The 27,628-nt window shown below is 38.6% G+C and overlaps 1 protein-coding gene across 1 annotated transcript in view; it reads right to left on the bottom strand.

Annotated features, from left to right (window-relative positions):
- Positions 1 to 13,572, bottom strand: part of LOC149797262 (actin-related protein 6-like) — a 36,123-nt gene extending 22,551 nt beyond the window's left edge. Inside the window, exons 1-6 of the mRNA XM_089961965.1 lie at positions 13,477 to 13,572; positions 9,379 to 9,496; positions 8,849 to 8,917; positions 4,183 to 4,306; positions 3,004 to 3,142; positions 2,166 to 2,222 (exon numbers count right to left, since the gene is read on the bottom strand). Of these exons, the coding sequence (XP_089818091.1) occupies positions 2,166 to 2,222; positions 3,004 to 3,142; positions 4,183 to 4,306; positions 8,849 to 8,917; positions 9,379 to 9,496; positions 13,477 to 13,547 (578 nt within the window). The 5' untranslated portion in view covers positions 13,548 to 13,572. The remainder of the gene's footprint in view (positions 1 to 2,165; positions 2,223 to 3,003; positions 3,143 to 4,182; positions 4,307 to 8,848; positions 8,918 to 9,378; positions 9,497 to 13,476) is intronic.
- Between the last annotated feature and the right edge of the window lie 14,056 nt (positions 13,573 to 27,628).

The following is a 27,628-nucleotide window of genomic DNA, read 5'->3' as shown; positions in this document are numbered from 1 at the left end:
GAAAGCCCAAGCAGAGAAATTTGATCGCCGTATCAATGGAGATGATTCCAAATTTAAGGTGAGTAATGGCTGGCTAGACAGATTCAAGAAAAGGCACGCTATCAGCCAAGTTCTTGTGTCTGGGGAAATCTGCTCCGCTGACAAAGAGGCTGCCAATTCCTACCCGATTGGGCTTAAAAAGTTGCTGGAGGACGGTTGCTACACAGCCGACCAAGTTTACAACTGCGATGAGACTGGTTTATGCTATAAAATGTTACCCGATCGCACCCTTGCAACCAAGACTGACAGTCACAAACGAGAAGGTTTCAAGAAGAGGAAGGACAGAGTGACTCTCTTATTTTGTGTTAACAAGTCTGGCAGCCACAAAGTCAGACCTCTGATGATTGGAAAATCGAAAGCTCCCAGATGTTTTCATCATGTAAATATGAAGACACTTCCATTTCAGTACACTAACAGCAAGAATGCTTGGATGAATAGCTCCATATCTGACGAATGGTTTCACAAAATATTTGTTCCAGATGTTCGGGCTCATTTACGAAAACTCAAGCTGGAGGAAAAAGCTCTCCTCCTGCTGGATAATTGCCCTGCCCACCCCCCAGCGGAAAATCTTGTCAGCAGTGATGGCAAGATCAAAGTTTCATACCTCCCGAAAAACACTACGTCAGAAATCCAGCCACTTGACCAAGGCATAATTTCCGTATTTAAACAAAATTATCGCCGTGAAATGATAAAGGGAATGGCAGCAGATAATAACGCATCCGTCGACACATCATTGGCATTACTCAACTTAAAAGAAGTATGTCACCTTGGAGGTAAAGCCTGGGATGCTATCACTGCACGCTGCATTGAACGAACACGTATATGTTCTCGGAAAAAAAGTTAAATATTGTAAAACCCCGCATTAACGCGATCCCGCTTTTAACTCAATCCGATTTTATGGACCCCGATCATCGCGTTATAGCGGGGTTCCACTGTACAAATGATCCTCCATGCTCATACTAAAAACTACTGACATATTACGCAGACTTTTCAAATATTTTTCTACAATTTTTGACTTGTAAGCACACATCCATTTTTATGTATGTACTGCCAGCCTATATTCAGGAAATTTCGCGACAAAAACCCAAAGTTATTCTTCTCTACATGTTTTTGTTTGCAGCCTGTTAACCTAAAACCTTTTTTAAAGCATGTAGATACATAAAAAACTTGGGAAATGATTCAAAATTATTTGCAAGCTGTTCAGTTTTTTTTTTAAATTCATATTTGTAGACATTATTAACGTATGTCTGCTCCATATTATTACATAACACATACAGCATTTCCTAAACTACAAGGCAATTCACTGTAACATATGTGTCTAGTACGTAACACATACAGCATTTCCTAAACTATAAGGCAATTCATTGTAACATATGTGTCTAGTACATAACACATACAGCATATCCTAAACTATAAGGCAATTCATTGTAACGTATGTGTCTACTACATAAAACATACAGCATTTCCTAAACTATAAGGCAATTCATTGTAACATATGTGTCTACTACATAAGACAGCACTTCCTAAACTATAAGGTGATAAACTGTAACATAACATCTGTTAAAAAGAAGGTACAGTCATGATCTCATTTCGTTATTTGTAGTAGGGCTATAAGTACTTCATTTTAAGGCAGTCTCAATATAAAGGGGGTATACTCTATAGGTCCTATTGACAGCAATAGGACTCTTTCATGTATTTCAATAACAGGTAGTCTCACTATAAAGGGGGCATACTCTATAGCTCCTACTGACAGCAATAGGAATCTATCATGTATTTCAATAACAGGTAGTCTCATCATAAAGGTGGTATACTCTATAGCTCCTACAGACAGCATAATAACGAGGACTCTATCATGAATTTCAATAACAGGTAGTCTCATTATAAAGGTGGTATACTCTATAACTCCTATAGACAGCATAATAACAAGGACTCTATCATGTATTTCAATAACAGGTAGTCTCACTATAAAGGGGGTATATTCACTGGCTCCTACTGACAGCAATATAATGAAAAGTGTATGGAAATGTGCACAATAATTATTCAGTCCAGCTGGCAGGCTATGTACATACCCACAAACAAAAACACAAACATACAAACACTCAAGTCCTTTATAAAACTCAACTTACCTGTAAGAAATGACCTCCTTTAGATGATTAGTCAGCAATTTTCCACCAACATGGACCCTGTAATAAGAAATTATTCTGACTTCCAGACTTTTACCTGGACATAATCTCAATCACACGTTCAATAATTATGAATTCATAGGAAAATTTAAAGAGATAAAAGTCTACATAGATATACCTTGATATCTCCAGATGTCTATTAGCAATTATAAAAAAAATATCTCATTTGCAAGTGTCAGTTTTTCTTGAATACTGTGCCATCATGAAAAACTGGTGAACAAGACACATTAAATTTACTGGACTGAAAATATAATTTCACTGATTTTTGTGACACATTTAAATATGCATGAAAAATTAATAATACACTTCTGATATAGCTGACTGTCTTATGAACCATAACCTCAGTCTGATTACAATCAGAGATCTCCATTGTCCTATGTAAAGATCCAACAGCAACTGCTTGGGGGTCATGTTCTGGTGACCTATGCTATTATCATAATCACTAATGTTATCAGCCAATCAGACAAAGACTTACATCTTCACATCTGGGAGACTAAACAGTGTGGCTGAAGAGCATAACAATTTGCTTCACTTTCAGATTTTTGAAAGCTGCATTTCCATTGGCTAATTCAAAGGTCACCAAAACGTGACCCCATATGATCACTGTCAGATCTTCATGTAGGACAGTGGAGATCTGATTTTAATCAGGTTAACCATAACCTTTCAACAAAAATTTATAATGCATGCCCTGAGAAATTAATTTGTTTATTAATATAATACAAAATATTCTTTGATGATTTAATTTTGAGCCCTCTTACAATGAAGATAATTAAATAAACACCTTTTGATTGCCTCAGCTAACTTCTTTCCTTTTAAGTAGGGGACAATGTGTGAGAACGAGTATCCTGAATCTAGTACCAGGGTACAGAGGGGGTTCTGAGAGTCGTCTTGATTCTTCTTGTACTGACTTAGGTAACTAGCTGCAATAATGAACAAGGTTTCTACAGAACATCATGCATCACTGGCAAACAATGCTACAGAACTAATCGTAGGAAAAGTGACAGCAACATTTTTTTCTGTTAACACCTTTATAGTCATGCATACAAAAAACATCCAGAACACACAACCCAACTGTGACGTTTGTTTCTTAAGTTAAAGTTGTTGTTGTTGGGTTTAACGCCATATTTCAGCATTAAGATAGACTATACATGGTGGCCAGTATAACTGGTGGAGGAAGACTCCAGGAAGAACCACCGACCCACAAGAAGCTACTAGCAGGCTTTCTCACATACCCACGTTAGCTGAGCCTGAGACTCGAACCCACACAGATAGAGGTGAGATGGCAGTGATCTGTAATGGTGAGTGCTTTAGACCACTTGGCCACCCAGGACCCCCATGTTAAAGTATTGTGATAGACATTGCATGTTCTTTAATAAGCATCAATATGAAATCTGATGAGAATTCACTGATTCAGTGTAGACGTGACATCTCTGTACTAGTAAATCTCCAGTCTGTTGACACTCAAACACTTAAGGGGGGCCCCAAGTGGCTGAGTAGTCTAAAGCGCTGTTCGTTACAGATTACTGCCATCTCACCTCTGTATGCATGGGTTCGAGTCTTGGATTCAGCCAATGTGGGTATGTAAGAAAGCTTGCCAGACGCTTCTCATGGGTCGGTGTTTCTTTCCGGGGGTTTTCCTCCACCATTAATACTGGCCGCCATGTATAGCCTACTATGTGCTGAAAAATGGCGTCAAACCCTACAACAACAACAACTTAAGTATAATGCCCTTGACAAAACATTAGCTAACTCATCAAAGCCTTCAGCACAATAATAAAACAAAAAGGACCGAAATCTGTGTTAACATTTTATGTTACCAAACTATTGAAAAAACATTTACGACTTAAAATTTGAATTTAAAATTAGCAATATCAAGCTAATTGCATTAGAGAATATGATTTTCTTTTGATGTTTTCAACCAGCAGTTTCATCAATTTGTCAACATTAAGTCCTTCCAAACCATTAGTCCTGAGGACAGATTTAAACTGGTATTCCTCAAAAAGAATTTCATTCATCGCCTCCTGTATGGACCTGAAGTTGAAGTAAGGTTCAGTCATAATGATGCTGGCTTCATTAAAGTCAACCTGAAAAGAAAATGTTTAATTAAATTTCTAAGATTTATATAGAAGCTAACTTATTATTTCCCCTGCATTTCATGACAAGGCAATGGTGTAACTTTTCTGGTGTAAATGGAGGCATAAATTTTTTTAAAGTTCTGAAGTTTATAAAGTCAGATACAGTCATGATACATGTGTGTGTGATTAGGATTTTTAACGTAGCTTTAACAATTTTTCAGTAATATCACTATGATGTCTGCAGTGTGGCAGTTTTTAGTGATGTCTAGCACTGGGGCGTCATGTTGCAGACACGATGATACAAGAACACTGTTGATATCAGATAATCATGATACACGAACACAGGTGAGATCAAATTGTATTATCCATGAACACATGGACACAGGTGAAGTCAGATACAGTCATGATATATGAACACATGGACACAGAAGAGATCAGATAGTCATGATACATGAACACAGGTGAAACTGTTTCTGCATAACATGTACTAAAGTACATCCTGTAACTAATACCCAATAGGTACCATTTCTACCTGTAAATCTATAAATAACACCATATACATGTATAAGAAATTTTGTATTCTCATTAGATTTCATTTGTTCTTCAACATGCCACAATGAAATGGAATTTCAAATATTTTGTGTCCAAAATATTGTAGGAAAGCAATATTTTTGCTCTTTAAAGAAACAATATTTAGAAAATGTATAAAAGATGAGTTTCATAAAGGAAGACATCTATATAAATATATTTTAAAACTATGAGACTTTGCAAACTTTTTGTCCATGCATGCTACAAGATAAATTTATATTCATACAGGTCATGTACTTGTATTTACCGAAATTAAATTTTAATTGTTATAAAATTTAATTCTGAAACCAGTAACTAACCAAAGCTGATTCGATCATGAATGTTGAATGCTCTGCACTTTAAATGCCATGAAAACCTGGGGCCCCGAGTGGCCGAGTGGTCTAAAGCGCTCTCCGTTACGGATCACTGCCATCTCACCTCTGTCTGCGGCGGTTCGAGTCTAGGATTCAGCCAATGTGGGTATGTGAGAAAGCTTGCCAGTAGCTTCTCGTGGGTCGGTGGTTCTTTCCGGGGTTTTCCCGGGTTCTTCCTCCACCATTAATACTGGCCGCCATGTATAGCCTATTGTGTGCTGAAAAATGGCGTTAAGCCCCAAAACAACAAAGCCATGAAAACCTTCAAGAAAAAAATTATTGATTGCTTGTAAAGGCAGCACTATTTTGTTTTCAAGTAGACAATCCTTTTGATTGAGTTGCAAATACATGTACTTTTCAAGTGCCAAGCTGAGGTCTACCTCTTCCAGTAAATAATTGACCTTAATCACATAACTCTTTTATCCACATGACAACTCTTTGATTGAGCCTGAGTGTGGTACAGTGGCAAGTAACCAAGAGTGGTTATTTGATCTTGCCACACAAATGACATGTTTAGTTGCAACCTTGAATAGATTTCACAATTGTGGTGTGTGTGTGTGTGTATCTGTGTGTGATTTGGATTTTTAACATAGCCTTAACAATTTTTCAGTCATGTCTAGCACCGGGATCATGCTACATACATGTAGCATTATGTCCCACCCAGTCACATCATTCTGACACCACGATAACTATTCGTAACACTAGCATCTTAATGCTCAGCACAATTGCTAGTACCATTTTAATAAGTCTTTGGTATGGCTCGGCAGGGCTTCTCATGACCTCCCGCATCCAAGGCGGACGTTCTAACCATTTAGGCCACTAGAGCGGTATTTCACAAATTGAAAGATCAAGGCTCAATCTCAGTCTCTAAATAAGAATTATCAGTGAGGCCAAGGACAGGGAGTCAGATGACATTTATGACAACTTGACCACAACAATTTACTAGATAATGATGAAGGATTTCAGAACTTTAACAGAAAATGAGGATGAATTCTTGAACTTTGTACTGGATGACATTAGGTATTGATATTTACAGGATACAATGAATTAAAAAAATGCTGACTAAATTTCAGGTTTGTACACATTTAATATATTTTCCCCTTGATCAGGTACCCAGGTAACCAATCGTTAGGATCGATGGGCACAAGATGTTTTCTAAAAATTTTACTGCTGGGAAACACTCAACAAAGTGTGCATGAAATTTTTTGAGTAAATTGTTGACATCAGAAATTCAGCATGATTCTGAAATATGTTAAGTTGGGCTCATAGGGACTTTAGTTTCTGAGAATCTTGAAAAAAATCACTGCAACCCATAGTCCTATGTTGGAGATGTGTCAACATTTTAAAGCCCCTGTAAACATCTACCTTAACTCTCTAAATTCATCAGGAAACATAGCAGGAGACTTAAGTGGATCTAATTTTGCTCACCTGGCCATCATCAGCCTAAAAATCTGTATGCAATAGCAGTCAGCCAAGTAATGGTGCAACCCATCAATTTCTTTATCACTTAGGGGATGGGATTAATCTAAATTGTGACAAACTTGTAGCCTGACCATGTCTTTTTAAATTTATTGCTGATTAAATATTGTTAAACAACACAATCTGGGATGGAAATGAGAGCTATATTTTATGGCAGATTGGCATCACTGTACACATTTGAATGATACAGACACTATGAATAACTGTTAAATATGCTCAAATTCTGATGAGTTACTTTTGAGATCAAGTCGTTTCAAGGTGGTTTGGTTAGTCAAGGAAGCTGTAACTCACGTTACATTACCATCATTAATGCAAATCTGAATGGTCATGACACCACAATCCTTTACAGTTGATCAAATTCAGTTGTGAGGTTACTTCAGAAATGTCTTTCAATTGTTTTTTATTTTAATAACTGGTTAATTCTCATGGATGATTGGCATCATTTAAAAGAACTTGATGTCATATTTGGTCAATTCTGTTTGGAGATATTTGAGAACTGGTTGTTTAAAAAGAGTTTTTACTAACTGGGTCCATATCTGGTAGTGGGGCAACGTCTTACATGGCCACCCCTTCTGCACCAGGAGAGTGGCCATATAAGATAGGTGGCCTTTCTAGAGAGGGACTACATTTGTGAGAAGTATATGTATGTGTAAGAAAGCTAAATATAACTTCAAAGCATTCATTTAAAAGTAATATTAATTATTAAAAGGTTCTTCTTGTCTTAAGGACAGACTTATTTAGAGTTAACGTGCATTATTAATTGTGAAACATAAGTGGAGTATTGTTGGCATGTGCATTGGACAACCATTCAAAATCATCATTTAAATCTTGGTATGCACTTTGCATAGAGAATAATTATCTTTCCATTTACTCCATTTTCCACTGCTGAAGAATTCTCCTTATCTGTTACAGTGTTGTTTATTTGAGTCTTCCCAACATAACATTTTTTGGAAACAACTCTTGAACTCTCCCCATTGTTGCCAAGTTGAATAGCTTTTACTTTTTCTTGTAAAGTATAAGTTCTCCATTAATATGATAACACGTTCAAGTTTTGTACTGATTTATTCTTATGTTGCCAATTGTTCTGTAGTGCAATTTAATTATGCAGACAAAATTCTAGTTGTGTAATAAATGCCTTATTTATTTAACGCAGTGATACATGTAATGTCACATGATTTTTTTAAAAAGTCTTTGTCTGGTACCCTGTTTTGCTGAAGGTTAATTTCTGTGTTAAGCCACAAAATCTATATTTTGCATATGCTGACCATGTTATGATCCATCAAAGAGAAGAATTCAGCCACTGTGTGAAGCCCAAAACTCTATCAAAACACTGTTGATCCTATTCCCTGTAAATTTTGTCATTGTTAATTATATAATATTCATTTTAACGGTACATGTACTTTAGCCAACACTACTTTCAGTAATGAAAACCTGACATTGGTGCAGATAATTGGATTACTTACCGTTCATAGGAATTAAATATTGGTTCTGGACACATAATAAAATAAAATACAGCCAATTGTATTTTATGCTTGCTGCTGGTCATGTTGGTTGGCTTTTCTTGAGGGGTACTTTTGAACACAAACTCGGGATTCAGGCCATAAAAAGTTGGTGGACACTGGTCAGGAGAGCCATTCACGTGGGGGGACCACTTAAGTAGATCAATATCATTTGTCCAAAATTAGGTCCTAAATTCAGAATGCACTGGGTGAAATTTTGACAATTTAGCTGAACATTTGTAAAGAAGTCATTTTTAATTTTATTTTTATCTTTAGTGAAAGAGTCATATTTAATGGAGGAACAGTGTCACTTATATAAAATGTGAAGACATTTTGCCAGAACTCTTCCAATAAAATCTGAATGAATTCTGCTGAGTGACTTTTAAGACAAAGTTGTGTAAACAAATTATGTTGCGGAATATGGTTGCATTTGAGGATAGATCAACAAAATTTGCACAAATCTGCAAGACCCCATCATACCAGAATCCTTTTTAGAATTCGCTAAGCAATTGTTGTTTGTTCAGAAGTTCATTGAAAATCTTGTTCTTTTTTAGTTGTTGCAATAATGGCCATATTTGATCGTTGATTGGCCAAAATTCTACAAACTTAAAATGTTTCAATGCGGAGATTACCTGTAACATGTCTTTTCCAAACATATGGTCCCATACTTGTTTTTCCACCTCCCAGTTGACTAGATAACCCTGAAAATAATTATGGACTTTTTCCAATTATATCAAGATAACATTTAAACCGAAGCACAAGATAATATGTTGCTGAGATCCATAAAGGCTTGACATCAACAATTTGGAAATCCTATGTCAAAATATATAAAATACTTCAGAATGTCACAAAATTTGTTGAGTTTAAATCAGTCTCTCTTCTGTCCTATGAACAGGCAGCTATTCAATATTTACTATTTCTTCCCTAACAATTTACTTTGACATGTCACAGATCTGCACAAAAAAGCACAATGATGAACTCATTAATGTCTTCAGCATGTTCAAGTTATAAGACAAAGTCTGTTAGAAACCATAACCTATCCAACCATGTGCTAGATTCCATTTTATACATTTACTTGATTGCATTTTCACCAAGATTTTCATTAAATACATTACTTGTTCAACATGGCCTAACAAAAGTTGACATCAATAGATGCAATTACCTTTTGAAAAGGAAGTAAATAGTACAACCCTGAGAGATCCTTGCACTCATCTATCTGATCACCAATAAAAATTCTGGTCCGGACATTTTTAGCCTTGGTGACACAATTTGGAATAACTCTAAAATAAACAAAATGAAGTTAAGTTGAAACTAAATATATATTTTACAGTTACTACTACTCCTGCTAGTACAACTATTACAAGTACTACTACTACTACTACTATTACAGTGACTACTAATACTACTATTACAGCTACTACTAATACTACTATTAAAGTTACAACTAATACTACAATTAAAGCTACTACTATTACAACCACTACTAATACACAACTACTGCTATAACAATCACTGATAATACACAGCTACTACTACTATTACAAATACTAATAATGCTACTACTATTGCTACTATTATAACTACTACTAATACTACTATTAAAGCTACTACTACACAGAGGTCTTGGAAATGCTTAATAATGTGTATCTGGATGCCAATTAGTTATCTGGGATGCAGAAAATCACTTACGCGGGAGTCCTCTGTACACATGTAATAGGTGAGTGGCACAATTCAAATACTTGCCAGTCCTGCTTCAGCCATGTGCTTATTGGGAAAATGTGTTGATCAGTTAGCTGTGCTGATATTTACAATGACATAATTCAGTGTCTGAAAGAGCCCTTGATGTACATGTTGCCATTATGACAGTACATCAAACAAACATGATGCAATTGCTGGGGGGCAAGTTCAAAGACTTGGACTGGCAGCTGGTTGGGAAAATGTATTGATCAGTTAGCTGTGCTGATATCTACAATTACAGAATTCAGTGGCTCAAAGACCTCCTGATGTACATTTTGCCATTATAAGAGTACATCAAAAGAACATGATGCAATAACTGGTCGGCAAGATCAAAGGCTTTGACTGGCTACTGAGTGGGAAAATTTACTGATATTTACAGTGGTTGAATTCAGAGGCAGAAAGACCCAGAGATGTACATGTGGTCATTTATAAGAGTACATCAAATAAACAACCTAAGCCTTCATTATTGTGTTCATTTCCGAGTGTAGCAGTGCATGTGACCTCAGAAATCAAGACAGAGAAACAAAATGCCATTTGCAAATTTGGATAAATATTTTGGGGTTAAATGGCAAACTGACAAAGATTGTAATGAGATTCAGGAGAGTGCAAAAGTTGCTAAAATTGAAAGTTTGGATGGGACAGTAGCCAATGAAAGAAAAGTGTGTGATGTAGGCTTAGTGCTTGGAATAAGACCTTCCTTGGATTGACAAAATTCAGTCTCACTCTGACAGACAAACAAGAGCTATGTCAGTGTTATAAAGAATCTTGGCATCCGTCCGTCTACGGGAGACGATGGCATAGCTCCAAAGTACGCTTTTGCTTATCCTTCTTTTTAGCTCTCTTTTCAGCTTGCTTTATTCTTCTCTTTTCCTCTGCGTTTTGAACTCCCTGCCTGACAGCTAGACGCCAGCTGGAACGGTTGTTTGCACAGCTCTCCCAGTCACTGACATTGACATTGACATTGATATTGATATAAAGAATATAGAAATTAAACTCAATGGCAACCATTAGTTCTTCTAATTTGCATAGTTTTCTGCGAGGGGACTGCACCTTTTCCTGGTGGGACTCCTAGTTTTAAAATCTTACCAAGACCTCTGACTACTACTATTATATTATTAATACTACTATTACAACTACTACTAATATACAACCACTACAACTACTACTACTACTATTATTACAACTACTACTACTATTACAACTGTTACTAATGCTATTATTACAACTGCTACTAATACTATTATTACAGCTACTACTAAAACTACTATTACAACTACTACTATTACAATCACTAATAATACACAACTACTATTACAAATACCATAAATATTACAACTACTTATGTTACTATTACACTTACACATTACTTTTGCTACTATTACAGCTACCACTAATACTATTATTAAAGCTACTATTAATACTATAAAAGCTATTACTAATACTACTATTTCTACTTATACTACTACTTTTGCTCATGCCAAATTAATAATAGGAATACTGCAAATGCTACTTTTTCCCAAAACACTGCTTTACTGTTGGCTCAATAAAAAAAAACTTAAATATCATTTGGAAAACCTTGTTCTAATATATGTCATGTAAATGTGTGTCACAATTATATGTTGTTGTTGTTGTAGGGTTCAACGCCATTTTTCAGCACACAATAGGCTATACATGGCGGCCAGTATTATATGTAATATATGCTATAATTATTTATAATATATGCTACTTTTTTTCTGTAACCTTATCTGCAATGTTTTTACATTTTATGTAAACTACATTTTAATTTTTGCCATTTGTTTTATGTGTGTTCTTATATGACCGGGATATGCAATTCTGCTAGGTCTGATGTCATACACTTTTGTGATATCATCTATATTCGACACAAATTTTATATGACACTTGAGCAGTTATTATTAAGTTCAAAACGTTTTTCTTTTTAAGACATTTGGCATAAATGTTATACATCAAGTAACTGATCATGTAAGAATACCAGTGATACAGGGTTTGATGTGTGCAAATGTTTGCCAGAGCAATCTGAATGTGAACAAATAATGTTGTATAAAAGACAAGCAAAAAAAAAATGTTTCTTATGTCCTAGGTCTCAACAGTTTACGGCTGAAAAAATCTAACCATTTTTGCTTTCCAATCATAGACTTACAAATTGCTGAAAACTCATGATTTCCATGTATTTTCCTAAAAAAAATTCTCTACATTTTATAGACAATATTTCTTGTGCTGCAAAATTATCCAGTTGTCCAGGGGAGTTAAACAATGTATTTTACCAGTTCTGTAGGTGTAATTTTCCAACAATTTTCTTCACATTTGTTTAATTTATTTTTAAAAGATAATATTTTGGGGAAATCATTTTAGATGCAGTTTGATCAGACCAAATATGAGATACAAATGAAAATGTTTTTAACAAGATCTGCACGCTGGTAATATGTTTGTTTTCATGATTTGTTTCAATAAATTAGGAGCCTAAAACATGATCAATATTGTACTTACAAAAAAAATTGTATCCAGGTGTTACATCTCAAGCTAACCCTGTATGACCACCACAAATCATGAACGATGATGCTTGCAGTCTTGGCACAATTCACACAGAATTGTCTTTGTTGATTTCTGAGTCGCTAGTTTCATGATAGAAATGATTTTTACCTATAACAATAGTGAAATATTTCATTGTATTTTCCTTAATACATGTAAGTGTTTTGATCACAGGCGCTCGTATTGTTGCTTACAATTTCCGTGTCATATTTGTACTATATAATAACAATACAATAACTACAAGGAAAGCCACTTCTCTCCTTTCTTGCACAACCTATTTAAGAACAAACGCTGATATTTCAAGCTACATTTCGCCTAGCGTAATAAATTTGGTACAGATGTTTAGCTCAGACATAAAACTTTGTATGCGTATCCGAAATTTGGCATACTATGATACCTTAAGGAATGCCAGACCATTAACATGCAAGAAAATGGAATACTGCCTTCTCATTGGCCAACTGAAAATGAGTTATAAATAAATGCAGGACGTCATTTTCTTTTAACCAGTGAGAGGATAGTATTCCATTCAGGGTTCTTTTACTTGCGTATTAAGCAGGCGCGATCAGGGCCATGTGGAGAGGTAGCGTGGGTAAATGGTCTGGCATTTCTTAAAGGTATTATAGTAAGTCAGACTTTGGACAGCGGTACACAGTCAAATGCCCGAGCTAAATATGGGTACCAGATTTATTAAGCTCTGCAAAGCTTAGCTTGAAATATCAGCGTTTATTCTTAAATAGGTCTCGCGAGAAAGGAGAAAAGTGTCATCCCCTGTAGTTATTATATAGCACATGTATGACAGGTAAATTGTAAGCAACGATACGAGCCCGTGGTTTTGACTGCATAGCTCTTAAGACTTAATGCGACTCTGAAGCACTTAATGCCTTTTTATCATAGTGTTTTAAGCGGTATTTACCAGGATCGCATAATTAATCTTTTATTATTCATTGTCGATTCATTTCTCATAAAGTTTATATACCGTGGTTGTTTATCTGTTGAATATCCAACTTTTGCAGTTCCCGCTCCATTGTCCAGTACAATTACCACCATCTTAGAATATTAATCATGGCGGAGAAAGCGCTTTACATTTTATATGGATAAATCAAGCATCATTATCACAAAGGTTGTGGACCGCTATAATGTTCTGTCGTGTGTTGCCGAGTCCGGACTAATTTATTATATATATATTACCTCATGATATCAAGTAATCTTTCTTTTTTTGTAATTAAAGATTGAAATGGCAAAATTTTACATCGATTGTTTGGAAGAATTTTGTACAAATTGCTAACATTAGAAGGTTCCTTAAGCGATAGATTTTCTGATGGGCTTGTTGAACACTCCAAAAGCCTACATTTCCTCATACCGTTTTAAATGGCTGACAAATAAAAAACATTTGAGGCATCTTAAGTAGCTGTATGATGGGAATGGGGGTTATACGGGAACTACTACTGCGCAGTAGGTAAATACGCGGGAGGCGATGTGGGATCATAATGGAAATTCTAGGTTAACATTATCCATAGGTATAACATTGAGGGTAAATGGTAACATTGTTAGAAGCAGTTTACGTCGAGTAGAATTAGATGGTAACATTGCTAGAAGCAGTTTACGTCGAGTAGAATTAGATGGTAACATTGCTAGAAGCAGTTTACGTCGAGTAGAATTAGATGGTAACATTGCTAGAAGCAGTTTACGTCGAGTAGAATTAGATGGTAACATTGCTAGAAGCAGTTTACGTCGAGTAGAATTAGATGGTAACATTGCTAGAGTTTACCTCTAAATGAGCCAATATAGGTACTTACTAGAAATCGTATGTTAAAATTGTCCATAGCTCTCATATAAGGATGATATTATGGGGTCAAAAGTTTTATAGGGACAAAGGGTCGAAAGCTTATGCGTAAAAATGGGAAAGGTAATATCGAATTTTTTATTACAATCCATCACACACCCTTGCTATGAAAACACATCATACAATGAAGAAACCGTATTCCGATTACCATCCAAACGCACACATACTGTCCAAAGGTCGCAATTTGATTATAATCCAACAAAGAGGGTAGCATTATTATGCACAATTTTAACATAAACAAAAACACACGAGAGGGGGTAGGATGCAAATGAAGGGGGGGGGGGGGTATAGACACACTCTCACACAAACATAATATGATACACTCTTATGTTACGTGTTTAGGCTGTAATAAACAGCAACAAAGAAAAGTGAAAACAACAAGCTATTACAAATTTAACAAATAATTTAATTCCCTGGAAAAACAATGTAAATATTTATATATATAAAAAAAGAACTTACGGTTTTAAGAATCAAATTCAAAAATAATCAAAGAATAATCTGTGAACTAAATTTTAGAAGTCCTAGTAATGAAATGTTCTAATAAATTCAAGTTCGAGTCCCGACGAAAAATCCAAAATGGAAGGCGATGACGTATACTGTAGCCTTTGTATTACGGATGTGTCTATAGTTCTTTGTTGATCCACAAACAATATTCCGGTGTTTAAATTTCCGAATAAAATTTCAATAAATGTCTTTGTCAAAGAATTCTGCAGGAGCATTTAAATATTACAAAAGAAACGAATTAACTTTTATAATCCAAATAGTTTGAAGAAAATTTAAAATATAACTCAACTGGTCACAATAGAAGAAAAAACACCTTACGTCTCAGTGTTTAGAAGCCCGACTGACTAATTTCTCAATAGACAAAGGTTATAAAGTAACTTGAGACGCAAAACAGATTCCCAGATGAGGGTCAACCCTATAGAATTTCGAGAACAGCTTAGAAGTATTGACGTCTAAAGTCACGTAGTCCGAGTCAGTCTCGATTTTACTATTATCATTCACACATTAAGAATGAATTTTAAAAAAGTTGTTTACTTGATTCGCAATCAAGGTCAGGAACCAGGTCAGCAAAAAGATACAAAGTTCTATTTTTAGGTATTTTCAACTAAACAGTCAGGTCAAACTAAATTCCTAGGAAACAAAATTATATTACTTAACATGTAATGAAATAAAAATAAAAAGATTTTAAAATTTACAAACAATTAAATTAAATCAAATATAAATAACAAAATCATGTTTCTTACATCTTCAGAATAAAATGAATTTGTGAATCAAAAAGAACTTGAAGAGGAGAGAAGAATAAAACAAAAAGGTAAACTTTGAATTGTGAACGTCAGATGGGAAGGAGAGAAAACGAATTAGAGAAGGATAAAGAGGGAACATGAGAGAAATGTGTCCGATTTCTTTAACTGACCCCAAAATAAAAACACATTTACAATTCAAGACTTCTGGTTAACTTTCTATAACCATATCGATATTCATCGCCACGGAGACGCCATCAGTAGTAGCAGTTAATGCTACCATAGCAGCAACAACAGGATGATGACTTGGTCATAAAAAGGGATCAATACAGTTAAAGCTGACGATGTATCAGTTTTTGTGTTTACATAAAAAGTCAACGATCATTTCTCAATGACACTAATTTCTCTAAGAAAAGAGACATATCTCGGTGATTGCCAAATCAATTAAAACGTCATTTCCTTCCTAATATACAAAGTGTTTTTGAGTGTGTATGTGAGTGTGTTTAAGTACGTTACCCATACTAAAAGAAAAAAGTAAAGACAAAGAGACACTTTTGTTTTAAGTGGAATATTCTCTTTGAATAAGAACCATATCTTCTTATAACAAACACATCAGGACAATATTATTAGTGATAATGATTAATATAACCTGTTCCATTCAACAAGACTTGGCATCAGTGGGAAAGACATGATAATAGCTGATATCCTCACTACGAACAAGACCCGGGGGCGGACCAGAAAAAAAATATATGAACATCTCTAGGACGTTTTTGTTTCCACCGTTAGTAGTTGGACCTCGGCCCTTTTTAGGACTACTAACCTAAATACCTCTTTTATCAAGGGTTTTTAATTTGACTTGAAAAACTAAATTTGATAATAACCATTAATATGCAAGCATAGACCACATTCGATATATACTGATGAAAAATAGTGTGCTATGCACACAAAATTCACACCCACGAAAGGCATGCGTTTGCGCCAAATAATGGCAAAATCTCGGAATTCGCTAGCAGTTGATGTTAGATATATTTGATTTAATTTATATTTGATTTAATTTAACTGTCTGTAAGTTTTCATTTTTTTTATTATTTCATTACATGTTAAAATAATGTAATTTTGTTTACTGGAATTTGATATTTTCCAGAAATTAGTTTGACCTGACTGTTCTGTCGAAAACACCTAAAAATAGAACTTTGTATCCTTAAGCTGACCTAGCTCCCGAACTTGATTCAGAAACCAGTGAGTCAAGTAAACAACTTTCTATTTTTTTAATCTTATTCTTAGAGTAAAATTATTAGTTTTCGTCGAGGTCATACTGGGAATACGTGACTTTAGATGTTGGTAGAGAATTTAGTCAGTTTGGGCTTTAAAAAACGTTTGATGTCAATGTGTTCGTTTTGTTGTGACCAGTTTGGAGTTACATTTTAATTTTTATTCAAATTATTTGGATTCTAAAAGATTAATTCTTTTTTCTTTACATATTTGAGTGCTCATCTAGAATTCTTGGACAAAGACATTTCTTTAAATTTTATTCGGAATTCAATCACCGGAATATTATTGTCTATGGAACAACAAAGAACTGTAGACATCACAGCACAATACTAGCTATAGCATACGTCATCGCCTTCCATTTTGGATTTTCGTCGGGACTCTATCTCAAATTTCAGTAGAACATTTCATTACTAGACTTCTAAAATTTAATTCGTGGATTATTCTTGGATTATTTTGGGATTTGATTCTTAAAACCGTTTATTCTTTTCCTCATTTTTACATTGTTTCTTCCAGGGAAATAAATTATTTGTTAAATTTTACAAAGCTTATTTTCACTTTTTCTTTGTTACTGTTTATTAGAGCCTAAACACGTAACCTCAGATTGACAAGTTGACGTAAATGGCAGAATGGACACACACGTCAGTACTAAATGGGGTCACCCTAGCGACAATGGGAATTAGCATTACAGAGACCCCTGGGTCACTCTAGCGACAATGGAAATTTAACATGGAGAAAAATCGTGGGTCACTCTGGCGACAAGGGAAATTTAACATGGAGAAAAATCGTGGGTCACTCTGGCGACAAGGGGAATTGAACATGGAGAAAAATCGTGGGTCACTCTAGGGACAAGGGGAATTGAACATGGGGAATAGAGTTTGGGTCTGTCTAGGGACAAGGGGAATTGAATATGGGAATTTTTTTTAAAAATTTTTTTAAATTTAAATTTAAATTTAAATTTAAAAAAAGGGGGTAGGCAATTGAAAGGCTATCTCTTTTCGAGAAATATGGCTGGCCCTGAAAAGGGCCTTTGGGTTTATGTTAATATTAACATAGATGGCATCTGTCACATCTTCTTCTTCTTCTTCTTAAACTCCTTCTAACTGCCGGTCCATACACAAGTACCCTCTTGAGACATCCTTGTCTTTCTATGTAAACTCTCCTCATCCATTGACTAGTATCTGTCCTATCAACAACAGTCCACTTGGACCTGACATACATGAGCATGTCCGTCCTAAACATCATGGAAGACACAAGGGTGGATGACTCAACTGTGGTCCACATCTTGAAGCGACGAGAATAGGTGAATCAATGCAGTGAACTGCGCTTATTTATAGGTACAGGAAGGATTGAAACGGATTGAATTCATTCACCAATCCGAACACGCGTTACAAAATTCAGTCAGCTCGCATCCAATCCGAAGAGAGCAGTCTGTGACGTCACGTGGTCTATATAGATTCGTTAGCGCTTGTGTGCAGTCAATCTATGCGACAGTGATTCAACATGACGGAAACTCAGAAAACGATCCATTGGGGTGCACCAGCAGGGGAGACTGCCCAAGGGAACCCGGACTTACTTTCAGAAGAGGTGAATTGGGATTTTGTGGATTTTCTTACCTCGCAAGAATTTGTTCCGGAACCTTCGTTACCTTCTTCATTACCGCAAGTGGAGAATTTTAGACAGAGACAGAAAGAAGAATTGGAGAAATTTATGCAACGACAAAAGGAAGTGGAACAAGCTTTTCTCCTACAGCAACAGCAACAGCAACAAGAAGAGGTAAGAAAAAAACAACAGCAACAACAGCAAGAAGAAGTAGCAGCAAAGAAACAAGAGGGTGAAAATCAAACAGCTACGGTACTGTTGGACATTTTAGCGGAGTTAAGAAGTCTGAAACAAATGTATCAGACTTCTTTATCACGACCGAAGAGAATACGACCTTCCCGAGCTAAACACACCAACCCTGTGACTAAGCCTATCGTACCACCCTTAGTGATTTCAACCCAATCATCAGAAGTAGGCCTTGGCCGTGGCAAAGGCTTAAGGCAGTTAAAGTTGATTGCTTAAACTCACCCTTACACCAAAAAAGGCCCTTTTCAGGGCCACCCACATTTCTCGAAAAGAAATACAATTTCAATTTGCCAATAACTCAAAAATAAACCCCACCCATTTTACCCTTATAGTACGTGTCTGTGTATGAGTGCGTGAGTGTAGCTTCTTATTTTAAAATCAAAACTCAAAGACACTTACCTTATATCATTCATGTATTCTTTTCTCCATTTTTTACAATCCAATTCACAATTCACAACACATCACTTTAATAAAAAGTTCATTGACTTCTTCTTTCTCCTTATTTAGTCTCTCTGTTTTTTGAATTTCTTCACCGTCTTTTCCTCTTCTTTCTCCTGATTTTCTTCCCTTCTTCTTTTCTTCTCCTGTTTCTTTGCCTCTTGTAAATAGAATTTTCTTCTTTCTTCCTCTTCTTCCTCTGAAGAATCCCTCTCTTCTTTCGAAGAATCCCTCTCTTCTTCTGAAGAATTCCTCTTTTCTTCTGACTCCTCTTGTTTCTTTTTTGGGCAATCTGGAGACCAATGTCCTTTTTCTTTACAATAATAACAGGTATCTTGACTTTTGTCTTTTTTAGCCCCTGTTTTTTTTTTCTTTTTTGACGGTCTGGACACTCTGAAGACCAATGCCCTCTCTTCTGACAGATATAGCAAGTATCTTGACTTTTATCTCGAAAGGAAGGAGAGTAGTCCGTGGGCTGGTCTGAAGAGAATTTTCTAATGACCCCTCGCAAAGCTCTGACGAAACGTTCCATCTGGGTAGTCTCTTCCATCGTTCTCCTCGGTTTGAGAGTGAAATGAATAGTGAAAGGACAAGACACACCCTTTTTATATACGCTGGTTTGCCATGACTATAAATAAGTCTATGGTGTTTGAACTTGAGTCATTTGACGTTTTTCACTCAAGATGAAACGATCCTATTCATTCGAGAAGAAAGAAGAAGAAGAAAGTAAGAGGCAGAAACGTGATCTATCGCCTCGTACCAGGGCTGAAATCTCGGCACAAATTCATGCCAGTGATTTTGAAGAGGACATGAGTGAACCAGAATCCGAACCCTCTAAACCAAGTTCACCACCCTTAGTCAACCCTGAAAAGTACTATTCCATTCGAGAGACGGAAAAGCGCTCGTCTAGAAAATTTAGAACCACGGCTTACACCTACACGGTGAAGTTTAAAGATTTCAAGGCCGACGTACCCTTGGAGAAAGCAGAAGGGTTTATCACCGAGATGTGGGATTCTTTGCTCACCGCACTCAAGCGACAATGTCAACCCAAAGAAGACGATCGCTTGACACTATCCATAGATCACGACGGTTTGAAATCCCCTGTTTGGATCGAGTTTAGCAGACCCGCAGAACTAACCCCTTCCAAAATCATGGACAAGATTCAACACGTACAACAATCTAATGACCAGTTTGACATCACCGATGGTAAATCCACACTGAAAATGGCCCACGTCTCTCTTCCTCAAGGGACAGGACGCAAAAAGATGTTATTGGTGGACGACCTTCGCAACACCAAAACAAGTCTCGTCCGAATTCACAACCCTCAAGACCAGATGTGTTTAGCCCGTGCCATCGTGGTGGGACGAACCTATGCCAACAAGAACGACACGGTAGAATGGAAAAGAACCTGGAGAACTATTCAACGATCGGACTGAGCCAAACAACGAAACGAAGCAGAACTCCTGTTACAACAAGCCGGACTGTCCAAAGACACACCCTGTGGCATTCCTGAGATGCAAAAATTGCAAGATGCCCTAGCTCCACGCTACACCTTGAAAGTGCACCCTCAAGAAATGCGTGGGTCTCTGTTGTTTCGAGGCCAAGATTTTAAGGACGGAAAATACATTCATGTCTATCATCACGATGAACATTTCGATACCATTACCAGTATCACCGGATTCCTGGGATATGTTTATTATTGTGAGAAATGTGACTATGGTTATAACAATCGAGAGCAACACAAACATTGTGGATGGAAATGCCCAGGATGTTTAGTCTCTCCACCCTGTCTGAGCGAAGAACCAGTGCCTTGTTCAACTTGTCTGCGCACGTTTGTAAGTCCTACCTGTTACCAACAACATTTGAAAACACAAGGTTCACAGAAGAAATGTGCTTGTCAACTGCTGAGAATGTGTCCTACCTGTGGACAAGGCATACGTACCAATAGTACCAAGGCACACGTATGTCGAGGAAAGAAAAAATGTCACATTTGTCACCACATCGTGGACTTGGAACACGAATGCTACGTGCAAAAATACCAACCCCCACCAGAGAAAGACGGTCACAAGAAGAAAGGCAATTTCATCTTTTTCGATTTCGAATGCATGCAAGAGACTGGCATTCACATTCCTAATTTCTGCGTGGCTCATCGAGCGTGCGAGAAGTGCATTCAAGAACCTATCTTCAGTCATTGCCCTCACTGCAGCAAGATTCCTGGAGGGCGTGAAAAAATCTTTCGGGGACCGAACACGTTAGCTGATTTTGCCCAATGGGTCTTAGACCCCATCGACAAGACGTGGAGCCAAGAGGACATCGAACGTTACGGAGATTGTCATCGTCATGCCACGGTGATGGCTCACAATTTCTCCGGATACGATGGACAGTTTCTTTTGAGATACTATACGGAACAAGGCACCGAGCGTCCTAAAGTCACTTTGAACGGAGCCAAAATCATTTTCATGCAAGTGGGACAAGTACAGTTTAAAGATTCGATGAGCTATTTGGCCATGCCTTTGAGCCGAATGCCTAAAACGTTTGGAATGACAGAAGTGGCTAAAGGGTACTTTCCACACTTTTTCAATACGGAAGCCAATCAACACGCCGTTCTACCCCATTTGCCTGAGGCTCACTATTACGACCCCGACAACATGCGTACCGAACAACGAGAAGCTTTCTACGCTTGGTACCAGGCTCACGTCTCGGACCCTTTCGACTTTCAGGAAGAAATGCTAAAGTATTGTCGTTCCGACGTGGACATTTTACGACGTTGCTGTGGAAAATTTCGAGAACTGTTCATGGAACACGGAGGGGTCGATCCTTTGAAAGAAGCTTGCACCATTGCCAAAGCGTGTTCCTTAGTGTACCGCCAACGATTCATGCCTGAAAACACCGTGGCTGTCATCAGTCCTCAAACGACCCACTTTGTCAAACGTCAATACTCGGTCAAAGCCCTACGCTGGTTACATTACTTGTGCGACAAGGAAGACAAATGGATTCAGCATGCCCGCAACGGAGGAGGCGAAAAGACCATCGGAACGTATTCGGTCGATGGCTGGGACTTAGAAAACCCCAAGATCGTGTACGAGTTTAACGGTTGCTTATTTCACGGATGTCCCGTCTGTTACCCTGACCGTGACACTAAAAATCAGTTTTTACAACGAACCATGGAAGACTTGTACCAGGACACTTGTCAGCGGCGCCTAAATTTAGAACAGCAAGGATACCAAGTGGTGGAAATGTGGGAACACGAGTACGATCACCGTATGAAAACCGATCCCGAGTTTAAACGCCTCGTGGAAAGTTACCAGTTCATCGACCCGCTGAACCCGAGGGATAGTTTGTACGGAGGAAGGACCAATGCCACCTGTTTGCTGTACCAAGCCGACGAAGAGAAAGGAGAAGAAATCAAATACTTGGACGTGTGTTCGCTGTATCCCTACGTGTGCAAATATTGTCGCTTTCCCGTAGGGCACCCGCAATTGCTGACGGAACACATCGACCTGAAAAACATTCGACAATACGAAGGCTTGATCAAGTGCAAAGTTTTGCCTCCCACGAACCTATACCATCCCGTCTTACCTCACCATTGTCAAGGCAAACTGATGTTTCCCTTGTGCCGTACTTGTGCCGAAACGTGCAACCAGGACCAACCTTGCCATCACAGCCAGGAAGAACGTGCCTTGACGGGAACCTGGGTCAGCGTGGAATTGTTCAAAGCTCTGGACATGGGATACCAACTGTTAGAAGTGTACGAAATTTGCCACTTTCCCAAGACACAACAGTACCACAAGGGTGACCCTACTCAGAAAGGCATTTTCGCCGACTACGTGGATGCCTTTTTGAAACTGAAACAAGAAGCCAGCGGCTATCCTTCCTGGTGTCACACTCCCGAAGACCAAATACAATTCAAAGAGAAATACTACGAACAAGAAGGCATCTCTTTAGACCACATCGAAAAAAACGAAGGCAGGCGATCGTTTGCCAAAGTGATGTTAAATTGCTTGTGGGGTAAAATGGCACAACGACCGTGTTTACCCAAGACGGAATATTTGACAGAACCTTCCCGCTACTTCCAGATGATTCACGACAAAACCAAATACATGAAACACGTGGACGTCGTTCGAGAGGATTTGATCTTGGTCAATTACGAAGAAGATCTGGACTTTGTACAAGACGACCCTTTTGGAAATGTCATCATTGCGGCTTACGTGACAGATCATGCTCGCTTAAAATTGTACGAAGCTTTAGAACTGTTAGAAGAACGCGTCCTGTACTTTGACACGGACAGTTGCATTTACATCCATCACCCGAGTCAACATCACCATGACATCGAAGGAGACCGTTTAGGAGCCTGGACAGACGAGCATCCCGACGATAAGATTCTAAGTTTCGTCAGTGGCGGCCCCAAAAATTACGGCTACGAATACCGGGACAAACAAGGAGAAGTGCACACGACGTGCAAAGTGAAAGGACTGACTCTGAATCATCGTACCAGTCGAGTGGTCAACTTTGGGGTATTGAAAGAAGCCTTGCAATCGGGAGAGGATGGAAACTTTAAAGTGACCACCTATCAACCGAACAAGATTGTACGTTTACCCACTCACCACATCGTCAGTCGACCCTTGGAAAAAGTCTATCAAATTGTATACCAGAAGCGAGTGCGACTTCCCAATCACTTTACGTTGCCGTACGGTCACGTCGGTATTGGTCTGTATATGAAAAGGAACCCTAGGCAAGATCGATAGTTCATTGTTCACTGAAGTAACTTACCATGTCGTTGACGAAGAAGAAACCAGATTGGTTAGGAGTCAAATGTTGGACATCACCGAGACCAGGGTTTTGAGGCTTGGACACAAGAGGTGGCCCAGTATGCACGAGAGTTATTCAAGGAAAAAAGTTACTTTTCAACCCGTGTTAGTGACGGTGCCAGACGAAACCCGTCACCCAGGACGGGACTGTCGTGGACAGGCCTGAAAGACCCTTTCGGGAGGACACTTGTGTGACCTTACCCCCTACTATAGAACTGGTTAGAACTTTACCCAAAACATGTGGTTGTTGTACAGACACTTGTTTTTATTCCACGTTCATGGTTATCATGTGGCTTTTATTCTTGTACTTAAGCCTTTGGCTTTTATGTATTTTTGTCTTTCGTATTCATGTTTGAAAAAAAACATTCAATAAACGTGTTCTGATAAAAAGTATATAAACTCTTGTCTTGTTTGTTTTTCGTGTCACAAGTGACATTCCTCACACTATGGCTACCTCTGCTGTCTCTGCTCCCTCTTCCTCTACTGTCAAAGTCATCGACGAACACTTAGATCGTGCCAGTTGGGAGGCTTTGTATCTTCGCCATCCCTTTAACATGCTCATTGCTGGACCTAGCGGTTCTGGCAAAACCGAATTCGTCAAACGTTTGATCGAACATAAACATCATTTGATCGATCGGCCACCTCAGCGGATCGTGTGGTGTTACAAAGAGTGGCAATCGGCGTACAGCCTCTTGCGAGAAAGTCAAGGCGATTCCATCGTGTTTGTGGAAGGCATTCCTAAAGAAGACGATGGCATCGTCTCTGACTCCCGTCAAACCCATTTGGTCATTTTCGACGATATGTTAGGAGAAGACGAAGAAGAAATTAAACTGTGGTTCACGCGCAAAGGGCATCACCGTAATGCCAGTGTCGTTTACATCACCCAAAATTTGTTTCAACAAAGTAAAGCCCATCGCACCATCAGTCTCAATGCGCATTACGTGGTCTTGTTTAAAAGCCCTCGAGATAAATCGCAAGTGCAAGTCTTAGCCAAACAGTTAGGAACGCCTTGGCTGACTCAGGCGTACGACGATGCCACTCAAACTCCACACGCCTATTTACTCGTGGATTTGAAACCTACGAGCCACGAGGATTTGCGATTTCGTACCCACTTGTTTCACCACTGGTGCCAAGACGGAGGGCCTGTCCTGTACACGTCTCCGTCCTCGACTTAATTTCACTCCACATAAAAAAATCTGTAAAAACCTCAGACCTTTTTTCGTCTGTCTCACACAGTGTGAACATGACGTCCCTTCAGTCGCATCTTCCCGTCAAATTGATTCGTGCCTTGTATGGCATCAGTCGAGAAAAAAATCCACAAACACGAGCTCGTGTGTTAGAAGCTAGTCTCAAAGAAGTCTTACGATGGTTCACGGTGACGGCACGTCAATTACTCCAAGGAATCATTCAGATTCCTCATCAAACCAAACGCTTTTTCGATCGAAACAAAGTCGCTTTGGTCCAACTGGCCGATCCCCGCATCGACACTCAAACCAAAAAAACAATTCATTTTGAAACCTGGAGGGAACGGTACTCTAGGAGGGGTCATCATTCGCTCACTCTTAAGATGGGATCCTAATGCCCCCAAAGTTATACCCAAGACAAAAGTCCAACGAAGCCCCAAGAAGAAAAAGACCAGGTCCCCAAGGAGAACTTCTCCAGTGGCAGGGCCCTCCTCTGACCAGACACCACCACCACCACCCCGGAAAAAGAAAAGAAGCCCCCAGAAAAAGAAACAGAGAAAAAGTCCCCAGAAAAAGAAAAGTCCACAGAAAACTAGTCGCAAGAGAGGCACTTCGGCCAGGACGCAACCTTACACTCGCAAACCACGACCTGCCACGGCGGTGACTGCGTCTCCGGCATCCTCACGTTTGTCCACTTCTCCGTTAATGACACCCAGAACTGAAGAGTACTTGGAGACGTTGATCACACCAAGAACTTCTCCGTTGATGACCCCCAAAAGAACTTCCCCAGTGGCAGGACCCTCCAATTTAGTGGCAGTGGCTGCTGCTCACAAAGTACCTTCTCCCAAAATCAAAGTTCAAGAAAGATCGGGCATGTTACAAGGTTTACTGGATTTGTCCAAGCAAGAACTGGCTCGATTTAGTCCGTTACGTACCCCTGCACGACGTGTCATGCCTGTCCTCAAACTAATACGACGTCAAGACAATCAGTGGCGACGCGTTCCAGTATAAAAAAGGCCTGTGACCAAGTCGGGTATCAGTGTTTTTTGGTGCTCCTGAAGACTCAAAGATGTCACCCTCCAGAAAACCCCAAGGAAAGAAAAGGAAAGGACTGCCACCACGTTTAGCCAAACATGGGGACATGTTATCTGTCCTGTCCAAAGCTTCTCCACCCCTACGAAAAAAACTCATTCAAACGGCCTCCAAAGAGGTCATCGATACCGTGTGCGAATGTTGTTTGAACGTTTTGAAAGGCACGATCCCTTTGTCCAAACACCAGAAACAATGCTTAGGCAAACATCGTCACGTTCTTCGCCAAATGGTTCAAAAGAAAATTCCCATTCGTCAAAAAAAGAAGATGTTAGTGCAACGTGGAGGTATTTTACCTCTCTTGTTAGGCCCCATACTGAAAGGAGTCTTGGGAACCATGTTGGGAGGACTGGTGGGAGCAAGATAAAAAGGCCTCGGAAGTTCCAAGATCTCAGAATCGACCCCTGACAACCCCATGGAAGGACGAAAACTAGCTTTAGTGCCTTACAAACGATGGATGGAATACCATCGGTGGCAAGAACAACACACCCCGCATTTACCTCCCAATCCCCATTTGAGCGAGATGTCCCAGTTACAACACGAATTGCAGTCCTTGATGGATCGCCAAGATTTGTCCGAAACAGAAAAATCGCAAAAGTACGGTCAACTCTTGCAACGACTGCAACTCTTTCACCAGAAAGCTTTAGACGAAACAGCTCTACCCACTCTGAAAGATTTTAAGACCTTGATGAAAAGTCCAGCACCATCACCAGTACCAGTACCAGTACCACCAGTACCAGTGACCAAGACAGAAAAAGGAAAAGAAGAAGAAGAAGAAGGGTTTCAAACTCCACCAGAAAAAGTACGCAAGTTAACAACACCACCTACCTCCAGAATTGGATGGATTAAAAAGATGATGGCCACCCCTTCTTCCTCACAAGAGAAAAAGAAAGTGAAGACAGAAGTGAAGACAGAAGTGAAACAAGAACCGATATCCCCCGCTCAGACATCCTCCTCCTCTTCAACACCTATTGCCGGTCGCACACGCAAAGCATTGCAATCCAAGAAAATACCCCAAGAGAAAAAGAGTAGCCTCCTCCAAGAGTGGGTGCCTTATTAACACACCAACCAACACAAAAAAATGGAAAAAGTCTTATCCAGCATTTACTACGATCCCTCCCATCCTGCAGGTTACGCAGGAGTTGAAAAATTGTATCGTGCTGCCAAAACGCAACTGAAAAGTCTCCGTTTACCTCAAGTGCAACGATGGTTACAAGAACAAGCTACCTACACTTTACACAAACCCATTCGACGCAAGTTTGCCAGAAGTCGCACCCGAGTGGAAGGCATCGATCATCAATGGCAAGCCGATTTAGCCGATGTCTCTCATTTGGCCAGCTACAATCGTGGCTACAAATATTTGTTTTGTGTCATCGACGTCTTTTCCAAATTTGCTTGGGTCGTA

This window comes from Sinohyriopsis cumingii, chromosome 6 (genome assembly GCF_028554795.1).
Source record: "Sinohyriopsis cumingii isolate HCF-2022 chromosome 6, ASM2855479v2, whole genome shotgun sequence".
NCBI classification, from domain to species: Eukaryota; Metazoa; Mollusca; class Bivalvia; order Unionida; family Unionidae; genus Sinohyriopsis; species Sinohyriopsis cumingii.
Note: the sequence above shows the minus strand (reverse complement) of the source record. Positions and strands in the feature narration are given on the sequence as shown.